Raw genomic sequence first — 12830 nt, 5'->3', positions numbered from 1 at the left:
CGCTTTAGTTGAAACAAAGACAGCACAATGGTGGCAGTTATAATGCACCTCGCACTGAGTTTAATACGTATAAAAATTTCATGAACTAGAAATGCATAGACCATAACAAATTTGCGAGTAAATTTAAAAAAGCCACAACATGCGATTGGAGGGAAATAATTGCGAAAAAAATTGTTTTGTGCACTTGACATAGTACTTTCTCCAAGCCTTTTGAATTGCTGATGGTGAGAGAAGTGAGCAAAGTAGCCGTGACGGGTGCCTCGAGCCATTAGGAAACTTGTACGACAGCACAGAACAGCTCGAGTTGTTCTAAAGGTTTAGCTGTGAAAACAAGCAGGCACTTCATTATCCCGCCTCTTTGTTAGTATAGTACCAAGCATGTCAAACCTACGTCAGACACAAGCATACTTAAAGTGTATAGGGTGACACCTCAAAGGTGCCATTCACTAGACAAAATTCTCAAGAGTGTTGGAAAGCCACAGAGGGCGTATTACCAACATGTTTAAGTTAAAAAAGTGCCAGTGTTGCTCAGGTGTGAGAACAGGAGCCACTGGCAGAATGCTATGAAAGAAAAGAATCTGGAGGAGGATAAGGCTACCCTTGAGTGGTGTCTTTCAGCATAGGCATAGGATTGAAAAGGATATGCACTAGGAGAGTGGAAATATGCTGGTCATTGATATGAACTCCAATTTAGTGGTGGTGCTTGAGCTTATCAAAGTGATAGACTCTACGTTTCAATCTATCATGTCAAAATATTAAGACTTAGTTCATTTATGATGTGTAGAAGCAAGCATTTGGTTTGCTGCTAGTCTTCCAAATCGTTCCACGGGTCAGCTGCATTATTTTAAATATCTGTACATGTTTTGGCTGTTACTCTTGTCTTATCAGAAATGCAGGTGTGGTCAGTGAAACATTGAATGTTGAATAGAAATGAATGAAATTGAGTATTTTTGTATGTCAAAAAAAAACAAAAAAACTTGAAATTATTAAACATTTCACCCTAAAAATATGCTCCAAAACATGATTTGAATGCTCCAAACTCATTCTATTGCTCCGATGCTGCTCCAAATTGACTTTGTTACTGCTCTCTGAGCTGTTTCAAAATGCCCGAGCCTGCTTCCACCCTTGCTAGCAAACTTGGCAAATATTTGAGCCTTCATGATAGCAAGGCACACAAAAGGATACATTATAGGGAACATAAGACAAAGGATGATATTGCATGATTGTGCTTCTTTGCAGAACGTTATTATTTGTTCCCTTATCTTTTACAGCCGCAGCTTCTGTTTTATTTATATTTGAATAGTGATTTTAGTTACATGCAGCTGTGAGAGAGGAGGCATGCGAATGAGATGGGCTGTGTGTACCTGCCTTTCATAGCAAGGTACATGCAGGCAGGCTTGCATCGACTGGATCATTTCAATTTTGCGTTACCACAACCACCAATTTGCAGTTGTAATACAGGTATGCAGCTTGGAAGAGAGGTTGTCCTCGGACTTTCTGTATGTTTTAGGCAGTGTTGACCGAGTGCAGTGTGTGAGGGAAGAGATGTCACATGCAGAGGCCAGTATTGAAGATTGTTTTGTGACTGGCGTATTGGGAGCATGTAGATAAGGGTAATAAATACAGAAGTCAGCATTGGTTGGTGTTGCAGTGTGGATTTCTATCCTCATCATATGATGCAGAGGGGGTGATGTCAATACTCCACAACAATATGATTTTTGTAGCCTTCCCTAGCAGGTATGATGCGAAAGCCAGACAGCATGCCCTGCTGCTGCACAAGCGTAGTGCTTATGTGGCCTCCAGCTGTTGCTGAATTTTGCCTTAGACTGCTGTAACCATAGCGTCAATTTTTTATTGTTCAGTCTAGGCTGTGACAATTGATCTTCCCTGCAATACAAATTAATACTTTGTCATGAAAGATGAAGCCTGCTTTATTTCACTATAAGCCTTTATACCACTGGTACTGTCTGGCAGCATCTTAGATGCTGAGAAATTTGCCTTAATTAGAAAGCAGCTATGGAGCAGCACTTAGTTCACTTTACGGTAAAGAAGGAGGGGACTTTCCTTCCGGCTGTTGAATGCTTCCAGTGACCACTAGAAAACTGTTGCTTTTGATGATTGATCAGGGATATCCGGGATGTTTATTTTCCTTGGCTGTAGCCATCTGTAAGATGTTGGAAATAAAAATGTCTTCTTCAGAGGCACGCCACTTTTCAACTCAGTCTGCATCAGTGGCTATTCACTCCAGTGCACCAGTCTCTGTACGCCATCCTAAAGGGACAGAACAGTGGCCAAAATATGTCATGAGATTATGGTGGAAATGAAAAGACCTTGCCTCATAGTACAGGTCGAGCACTACAGTGCCAAAGAAAAGCTTTACAATTCTAAATTGTCTTGAAAATCGCATAAAAACAACTGAGACGCTACCTTGCAGAGAAACCCCATTAGTTTCACTGTAACACCCCACGTGGCTACATCTCAGCATAATATTGCTGATTTTCGTAAGTGCATGCGTTTCTTTTTTCTTCTTGGAGTGCTTGTCATAATTATATTTTGCACTCTCTCCAGTGTGTCCTTAAATAAAAACCACCCTTCCATTCGCATCGTGAGAAGCGTGCTTTCAGCTTTTGCCAGTAGATGGCGCCATACTGTTTTGAATTCTGTGGATGAAGCGATGACAGTGCCCATTAAAACTTTTGTCGACGAGGCATATGTAATTGTGCCGTAACAGGAGTGTGAAACTGAAAAGGACGTTACTCTAAGCAAAAACGTCGAATTACTGCCTGCCGAGTGAAATGTATAGCCATTTTCAGTGAGTCTTTTTTGATGACCACCAGTCGTCATCACGTTCACTGCTCGTGGTTTCCATAATTGGACTACATAAAAACGGGCACATGCACTGATCGAAAAATTCTCGGTAAAAATTTTCTAAAGTGTTTCTACCAAAACCACTATAGAAATGAACATTTTAGACAAGAATCTTTTCATTGCGCCAAAAAAAGTTAATGCCAAAATTTCAGTGTTCTGCCCCTTTAAAGTAAAGGGGCTGCTGTTGATGACAGCAATGGTTCACTGCATTGTTGACCTCCTTGTCAGGCTTGGAATGTGTTGTATTCTTGTACTTCATCTTAAAAGCAGCCAGAAGTCTTGATGTAATGTGCAAGCTGTTATACTATTTAGCCAAAAACCCCACCCCGGCAGCTTGTGCATTGTGTCTGCTACAAAACGCTACGGGCTTGCGGCTATGGCTCGTGCGCAGTCGTTTGTGGACAGTGCTCGAACACTTAAGTGCGAGCGACGCAAACTCGTTCACTTTTTGTATTCTGTAAATAATGTACCAAGCTTCCCCGGTCCTTTCTATCTACCACTCCCCTCTGTAGTTATTGCTGTCCTCTCCCTATCCCTATTCTTTCCCGCTGGTCATGTAGCTCGGGTGCTTCAGATATTAGATAGCACTTGCCACGACTGGCAATACTCTTCTCCTTCCTTTTTGGTTATTATTTCAATAAACCACTACCTCCACCTACAATGACATGCTAAGACCTTTGCACCTGTGGTAGAAGTGCATTGCTGTTGCAAACTATACCAGATAATTCGAGGAAGCCTGCTACTAAATTTTAAAAATAGGCTTTTTGAGTTAAAAAGCCAAGTAGCGCCTGTGTTGGCAAATGTCAGAAAACAGGTGGATCAAGTGAACTAGTAAGTTGGTCAACATGATTTAAAGCTCTAATTTCAATGTGTCGTGAGTCGTGACATACCCATGGGCCACCCACTCTCAAATTTTTTTTGCATACTATGTGACGCATCATTGAACAGGGAGTCAGCTTCTTGGGACTGCCAACAAATGGCATTAGCAACCTGGCATGCATGCTTTTTACAGGCTCTTTGAAAAATCTGAGCTGTCCCACAGCTCCATCGTGTGACTGCGTAAATGTGCCGCCCAGCTAAAATACAAGATGTGACCCACTGGTGACCCACCACACAGTAAGCATGGTAACCAAATTCTAATTGTTAGCTTCCTGACTATTACAGATAAGAATCTGGTTGCATTTAGAGATTTGCAGCTGTTCGTTAATAATGGCAATACCTGTTTTATGAATTTCGAAAATGCGATTGCCCTTTGAGCTGTGGGGCAAACAATTTTTAGTTATTTTTGTGTAATTTGAAAAGCATGCAGTGGCTGTTAGCGCAGATCAATGTCTAACAAATTACATTACTCCGTGGCACATGTACTGTGTCACATTTTCTGTCCCATCCACGCCACCCATGCTGCGGGGCTGGCCACTGCTCACTGTTCCTGCCAAAGCTGGGTGGTGGATAGTCATGTGGTACATAGGCCTCAGAGTGACATTCACTGGAGGGCATCACTTTGCACGCAAATCAGGCACTCATCTTTTTTGAATTGCACGATAAATGGCCGAAATTTGTTGAACCACAGGGCCGAGGGTAATTGCATTTTGTTGCTGATGGTGAGCTGCAAATCTCTAATTGTAGCTAGTGCCTCTGTAATAATTGGAAAGTTAATTGTTAAAATTTGGTTGACCGGCTTACTAGTTAACATGATTCAACTGTTTGCTGACGTCTGCCACCACTGGTGTTACTTTCAACGGAATACTTAAAAATAAAGTATTACCTTGAAAATGCCATCTTTTTATCACGAAAAGCCTACTTTTTAAACATTAGTGCCGGGCTTCCTAGGAAAGGTGACATTGCAAATTTTTATCTGAATGCAGCACTTCTCCCTTAGTCACTCATCTCTTGATAAGGAGTTGCAACTTAGTGATAAACCTTGTGTATGCTTACTAAGCCTACATTTGTGATTAAGTGATATTTTCATTTGTAGTTGGTGGTGCATTATTGGCATTATAGAAATTTTCTTTTCTGTGGTCATTGCTGCCATTGAAAATGCTGATGGTTGTCCTTTTAACAATCTAGGATACGGCTGGCAGTGAGAGGTATGAAGCCATGAGTCGGATCTACTACCGTGGTGCCGGTGCTGCTATTGTTTGCTTTGACCTCACAGACCGGGAGAGCTACCAGAAAGCAAAGTTTTGGGTCAGTGAGCTGCGCAAACATGAAGAGGTGAATGTTGCCACTTGATATTTTTTCAGAGTGGAGACAAGACTTGCTTTTTCGGCATCAGTAAAAGTTCGCCCAGCCGTGGTGGCTAAGTGGTTTGGGCTACCTGGCCGTGGTGACTGCGTTTCAGTGGAGGCAATACTCAAGGGATTCATGTACTTTACGCTTTAAAGTAAAGAATCCCAGCTAGTCAAAGCTATCCAGAGCCATCCACTACAGCATCCTTCATTGCCAGAGTCCCTTTGAGACATTAAACCACACTAACAAAACCAAAAACTAAAACTTTGTGTGCTTGCTAGCATATTTGGAACCATCCACCATGGTGTCCTTCGTTGCTTAAGTTAGTTGCTTTCAGACGTTAAACCCTAAAAACAAAATCAAGAAGTAAAACTTCATTTGCTGTAAGCTTGTGGAAAATTGCCATTAACACCCAATTTTGGGGGAATGAAACTCTTTCTAGGCATTAACTGGACCATTAAATGTTTTCTTGCTAGTGCTCAGTAGAGCAAGGGTATATTGTTGAGTTGTGCTCTTTGTGTATCATCTTCTTGCTCAGTAGAGCAAGAGTATATTGTTGAGTTGTGCTCTTTGTGTATCATCTTGAGTTTGCAAAGGCGAAGTGCTGACCTATGTACTGTTGCACTGAAAATGACTTGCAAGGTGCCAGTGTATGGCCGAATGCTTTTCAGACTCGTGGTGGTGCTGATAAGCCTCATGCTTGAAAAATGTGGCATCCCTGGCATCATTTGACATTAGCAGTCTGGAGGTATTGTTCCAGCAATTTGACGCAGGTGCGCCTTTAGAGAAAGTTGTAATCACTTTTGGAAAACCGGGACCTAATTTTGGTGGTGTTCGCAGCTTCTTAGACACAGCCACAGCTTTGTCAGAATTGCTCGAACTATGCACAATTTATGCATGTGTGCTTGGAGCACACACATGGTGGTGGTAGTGGTTTAGTTTTTTTTTTTTGTTTTTTTTTTTAATAATAAATTGCAGGTATAAGCAATGTGCCAGGTACATTTACCGAAAGTTCATTCATCACGCACTAACCAGCGAATATGCACAGATTCAAGGAGTTGCAATGGTAGTGTAGTGTGCAGATGCAACTGTATGTAAAGCCTTGCTCTTGGTGTCATCAGTGCAGTTAGAGCATGACTGTTGAATGTGATAATGCATACAAAAATGCTTACTATGCGCGCTTACTCTTCCAGCACAAAAGCAGCTTTGCTTAAGCATTGCTTGTGAAGAGACTTTAAATCTATTGACGCAAATACACAGGTTAAGAAAGCATGCTTACAATATCACAAAAGAACCTGTTGACAGCACGAGACAAGACTGAATGCTGTGCTTTGAATGCATCCGTACACAGTGAGATTTAAAACTGGATAAGAGAGAAGGTGGCTCATTAAAAGTATTGTACATGGCTTGGAAAGCCACAGTGGAGCTCTTGCCAAGGTTTATTGCATGTTGTTCGTGAGGAATACAAAAGGTACTCGAAAGATGCGAGGATGCAGCTTATTGTTAGAATGGCAGAATTCTTTCTACTTTTCAAGTGCACAGCTTGTCACCATGCATGCGGGAAGCATTACTGCTACTCACTTGCAGATTGCAATTCATTTTGGGTATGACTGTATTCTAATTTTATTTCGCATGCTAGCAAGGTGATGTTAAAAATGCTGCAAGGTAGGCTGCAGCAGTATGTGGATCGGGAGCTTCCGGACGTGCAAGCTGGGTTTCGCAAGGGCAGAGGAACTAGAGACCAAATTGCCAACCTTCGCTGGATCATGGAAAAAGCAAGAGTTCCAGAAACCCATTTACTTCTGCTTTATTGATTATGCGAAAGCGTTTGACTGCGTAGATCACAGCAGATTGTGGCAAGCTCTCCAAGAGATGGGAGTTCCAATTCACCTCATCTGTCTCCTCAGGAACCTTTATGAAGGGCAAGAGGCCACAGTCAGAACTGGGCATGGTCTTACTGATTGGTTTCCGATTGAGAAAGGGGCGAGGCAAGGCTGCATACTGTCGCCCTGCCTATTTAACCTATATGCTGAGTGCATCATGAGGAAGGCCGGTCTGGACGAGTCTTCAGCTGGAGTAAAGATTGCTGGAAAACGTATCAACAACCTTAGATATGCGGATGATACCACTTTAATGGCAGAAAGTGAAGTGGAACTCCAGAGACTTCTGATGCGCGTACAAGAAGAGAGTGAGAAGTTTGGGCTTAAACTGAACATTAAAAAGACGAAGATCATGGCGTCTTGCCCTATCAAGTCCTGGAGCATCAATGGACAAGAAGTGGAAGCTGTGACAGATTTTCTGTTCTTGGGCGCCAAGATTACCTCGGAAGGAGACTGCAGCCATGAAATTAGGAGACGCCTGCTTCTGGGAAAGAGAGCAATGGTTAGCCTTGACCGCCTAGTAAAGAGCAGAGACATTAGTCTGCCAACCAAGATCCGTATAACCCGTGCTATGGTCTTTCCAGTTGTGATGTATGGATGCGAGAGTTGGACTGTGAAAAAGGCTGACCGCTGAAGAATTGACGCGTTTGAATTGTGGGGCTGGCGAAGACTCTTAAGAGTTCCTTGGACTGCCAGAAGATCAAATCAGTCGATATTGTCGACCATAAACCCTGACTGCTCATTGGAGGGTCAAATTCTAAAGTTAAAGCTCAGCTACTTTGGTCATCTGATGAGAAGAGAGGAGTCGCTGGAGAAAGATTTGATGTTGGGAAAGGTTGAGGGTCGCCGGAGAAGGGGTAGGCAGCGAACGCGATGGTTAGATGGCATTCTCGAGGCATTGCAGATGAAGCTATGTGATGTTAAGAAGATAGTGAGAGACCGGAAAGCGTGGCGTGACATGGTCCATAGGGTCACGAAGAGTCGGGACACGACTGAACGCCTGAACTGAACTGAACTGTATTCTAATTATTCTTGTCCAGTGCCAGCAATGGCCACCATATTCGAGTAAATTTCCTCATCTGGTTCCTTTGCCCAGCTTTTGGTGGAGAGAGGAGGGGTACTTTCTTTGAAAAGGTACCCTAATTTAAGTACTTGACTTAGAGAAATGTCACACTGGACCTTTCATTCCTTTATAAATATAGCTTGTGCTTGACTAGAATGCAAAAAGTGGTTCGATGTCATTTGGTTTCTCTCTATCTCCCCCATTGTCTTTCTCTGGACAGCAGGTAGTGTCAGATCTCTCCAACAGAGTCTGCAGCATATTAATAAGCCATATGGTTGGAATCATGTATGAATTGTTATCTGGTGTGCGTTGGTTTTCTGAATACAGAAAACTGCAATCTTTTGCCTCACTTGGCCTGTAGGACTTGCCCTTCTGTTCGCATTCGACCATGGACTGTGTGATGGATTGAGTGCAGTTCAGGTGAAGCTCCAGATTTTCTGTCTGAGATGTTTCCATTGTGCAGAAGCAACCATTTATATATTATGGAAAAAGCTTAGGGTGTGGATTGAAGGTGATTGATGTCCTTTCTCAACAAAATTGAACCCAGATATATCGAACTAGGAGGGCATCGTGAAATGGTTTGACATATCGATAATTCAGCATACAAAACATGTCTACAGATCACTTCTGTGTAACCCAGATTCGTGAATATTGTGAACTCATGCTAACAGCATGATTCCTGCGGCGACATGCTGCTTGCTGCCATACTGGCAGCCCGTCGCGAGTGTGCTGACTGCGCACCCGCGCACCGCTGCACCTTGCACCAGGCGTCGAAAAGGGGGCCTGGTGCAACCCTACCTAACCCTGGTCTCTCCCCCAGTGCGAGAGACCAGGATTAGGTAGGGACTTGTGCCGTGGTGCTCTCATCTTGCACCGTGCAGCGTGCTGTTCAAGTTGGGGATTGCATCAAAGCTGCAGCGGATGGTGTTATGGGAAAAGCCGTTGTCAATCATAAGAGGTCTCATTCGGTTACTGGTACACGCTGAATGCAATAATAGTTGAATTAAAATTGAGCACTGCCGATTTCTGCATGGTCTTTAGCAGCGAAACAGGGCACGCGAGAGCCACCGCAAGTCTTTAGTCAGCTAGGCTTGTTTCACTGAACGACTGGTGCACCGAATTCTGGCTTCTCCGCATGACACCTGTGTAATGTTCAAAACAAGCACATCAAACCAAAGGCCGTTTTGAAGCATGCTTGATGTTCGCATGATTACATGATTTTTACTGCACCAGTGCTTCCAGCAGATACCTATGGGCTCTCAGCTGACCAGGCTCCACGTGCGCAAAGTTATCATGGAGAGTCTTTATGAGAAGCGCCTCTTGCAGGGGCATGGCGTGCAGTACGATATATCGAATATTCCGTTAGCAGGAGTTCGATGAACCGGGAACAGCAGTGCTATGTTTTACATGGGATTTCCAAGGGGATTTTCAAACAGTTCGACTGTATTGTTCGTAGTAAAATTATCCATTGTGACTAAAATAAATAAATATCCCTCAAAAATATTACCATATTTTAGAAATGATGCTTGTTAGATGAGCTAGTTGTTCATAACTATTTCCAACTGTTTATTTATTGTTTATACCACACACGGAGGGCAAGCTTGAAATGGAAAAAAAAAGTTATGCCTCACTTGTTTTCTTGAAGAAGTTGTTGAAATGAGGAATACATACTGTGCTGAGGAATACATACTGTGCTGACAGGAATCTAGGAAATTACTCGCTATTGATGCTTAGGAGTGTTTGATCGTTCAGAGTTTTGTTTTGTTGTAGCGCACTGTGAGCAACGGACACAACCACGGTGTCTAGAATGTGAATAATTAAGGGTGTTGGAATGTTCGAAATTTCGAGTATGGATTGAGTATGTCAGTTATTCAACTTGTATTTGTATTCGAGAAACTCATATTCAGAATTTTTCAGGTATTTTAATATTACCGAATACATAGAAAATTTTTGAATTCACCGCAATTTCACCACACTGCATTCTTCATCGCAATGCCTGACCACGTGGACTGTGCAGTGAAGCATCCTAAAAATGCGACATAGTTGTTTTGTGAACAGGGCTTTCCCGTCAGTGTGCGCAAAGCGAAGCAACCAACGTGCAGATGTTCACCAGATAAAATTACTGTGATTCGAATGGTTTTCGGCAGTTTTTTTTATCAGGCTCATTCCTTAATTTGAGTTTTCGGTTGATTTCGACATTTTTCTGGTTCCTTGAAGGCCAAATTAACGAGTTTACTCTATAGAGCAAAGATATCACAGCTCCACCCAGTTTTGTGCAGGTCCGTCCTGTACAGAGAGCTAGTTTACAGAATTGTGTATAAAATTTATGCTGGAATTTTCAGTAAGGTATACACTTCTGTGCAATTCTATAATTCTAGTTTAATTTTAGTTGCAAATTCCATGTGAATTTTGAAATAAACAAAATTGACAGTGTTTGCTGTGTTTTTTTTTTCCACTGATCAGATATTTGATATTTGATTCGATATCCGGAGGATTTGATGTTTGATTCAATATTTGAAGGCATTTTTCTTCTCATATTTATATTTGATTCATATTCAAAAATGTCAATATTTTCACACCCTTAATAATAACCAGCAACACAATTCTGAAACAGAAGTTCTGTGAAATGGTCTGCACTGTCATGTATGGACCGGCATTTCATTAGAGAGTGGGACCGATGTTTTGCAAAGGTAGCCCAAAAGACTCCTCAGCACAGAAGAGGTAAACTTCACAATCACCTCTAGTGCAATTCCGGACTTGTGAATACTAAGCCATAGAGGATTGGAGCCAAACCATTTCTATAGATCAGATGCAGTTGGAGTGTTTTGAAGTCCAGGTACAGCTTGAATATCTTAGCCAGAGGTTTGTTGACGTTTGACCTTTCTCAGCTTTTCACATGGCGCATTGTTTATTAGAGCAACTGCATTGTCTTCATAGTCACAGCAGTCCATAACCTCGTTCGAGGTGCCCTTATTGGCAGATGGGATAACGATGGCAGTGCTGCCTCGGAGCTCACGTGCATAGTAGTTCAAACAGCACTGGGCCAAAGATGTTACATGATATCACAAAGCTATTGCTGTTTAGTGGGTTATATTTCCATTGTGAAGATTGGAGGCAGCCAGAATTTCTGCGAGTTTCTTCCACTGTCTGGTATACTGCACTCTTGAGTGCTGCTGACCTGATATGAAGCACATTTATAGAACTTTATTGCCCATTTATTTGAGCAGGAATTATGTGGAAACACCTTGCAAGTTTTTTTCTCTTTCATACCTTGAAATAGTGTACACTTTGTTTTCTGTTTCAGAAGTGTCAGATCTTCCTTTGTGGCACGAAAAATGATTTAATCACGGAGGAAGGGAGGCACCGAGCTATCAGTTATCATGATGTGCTTGAGTATGCTGATGAAATTGGAGCCAAGATGTTTGAGACCTCCAGCAAGACAGGAGAGGGTATTGGTTAGTATGACACATCATTGCTTGCAGGCTGACGACCACTGCTGAACCCATTGCTTTATGGCCTGTCATGGTGGCTCAGTGTTTAGGGTGCTTGACTGCTGAATCCAAGGATGGGGGTTTGGTCTTGGCCGCGACAGCCACATTTCGGTTGGGGCAATATTATGTGAGTTTGTTGAAGTTTCATAGCTTGAGTGCAAGGAATGGGAATCGGTGATGTGCTATCTTCATGACTGTACCAATTGATCCAGGGCACTGAAAATTATTTTTAAATAAAGCTTCTTATTCCACCACTCTATTTAAAAAGATAAGTAGAGTAGGATAAAGTAGAGATGTGTGTATATATCAAATTTTGGTGTGAAAACCAAATATGAAGTATAAAAGGTGACTGTGAATCGACTCGAATAATTTTGAACATTTTCTAATAACTTTGAAAAGCAGTAATGGTATTGGTTTCAACGCGCTAACACGTTGGACGACAGAAAAGACAAACACCACGGAGCGCGAGCTAACAACTGAATATGAATAACCAACCAATATGAATAACCAACTAGGCCCAATTCTCGCCATTTTAGCAGTAATGGTAGTTCGAACTAAAGACAGACTTCCACAAAGCACCACTATGAAAAGAAACAAAGATACTGGAAACCAATTTTGCTTTTACCCACCATCAGCATAATTCAACCATACTTGTAAGGTATATCAGGCATTAAATACAAAAAGGGAATTTAATAACACCTTATACAGTCGTGCCCCGTTAATATGACCCCCGTTAATATGGACGACCCGAATTATGGACAGTTTTTCTCGGGACGAAACATTTTCAACGTATTTATGACTCGTTAATATGGAAACTCGCTGTCCGGACAATGGACAGGGGAAGAATGCACGCGCCCCACTTGGGCCCATGTATTTCTGTCTCGTTAATATGTACAGTGCTTGAAAAAAAAAGCAGAGTAGTCCGAACGCAAGTTAAAGAAGGGCGCGCCGCCCGCGAAACTACGCGACAACCAACTACGCGACAACCAGGCCTGAACGAGTCCTGTGGGGTTGGAAAGAACCAAAGCCTGCGTGTCGCCGTACTAAGGAAGAAGGGAGGGGGGGGGGGGGGGGGGGGGGGAGCGCAAGAGCGGAGCGGAACGTATACAGAAAACCAAGGGTCAGCGTAAGAAAGACCCCGAAAGGGGGGAACCAGGAGATTTCTAGGTGCAGCGGAAGTGCCGCCAGTCTGGAAAACAGCAACATGTGGTTGCAATAAATTCTGCTGAACGTGAACAGAGAGGCCGGTAAAAGCGTAAGAAAGCAATGACAGGAAGAAAGACAAGTGCCTACAGTGGC

General features: G+C 42.5%; 1 protein-coding gene across 5 annotated transcripts in view; it reads left to right on the top strand.

Annotated features, from left to right (window-relative positions):
* The window catches only part of LOC146206567 (ras-related protein Rab-24-like), a 36114-nt gene that overhangs the window by 3497 nt on the left and 19787 nt on the right, over positions 1–12830 (top strand). For all 5 annotated transcript variants that reach the window (XR_014704461.1, XR_014704460.1, XM_084591299.1 and 2 more), the window contains exons 4-5: positions 4936–5082; positions 11345–11495. Coding sequence is in view for 3 of the 5 variants with exons in the window: in XM_084591299.1 (XP_084447425.1) it covers positions 4936–5082; positions 11345–11495 (298 nt within the window). In the remaining 2 variants the exon portion in view is untranslated. The remainder of the gene's footprint in view (positions 1–4935; positions 5083–11344; positions 11496–12830) is intronic.

Source organism: Amblyomma maculatum, chromosome 1 (genome assembly GCF_055883805.1).
Source record: "Amblyomma maculatum isolate TAMU_Amacu chromosome 1, ASM5588380v1, whole genome shotgun sequence".
Taxonomy (NCBI): Eukaryota; Metazoa; Arthropoda; class Arachnida; order Ixodida; family Ixodidae; genus Amblyomma; species Amblyomma maculatum.
This window is presented reverse-complemented; position numbering and strand designations above follow the sequence as displayed.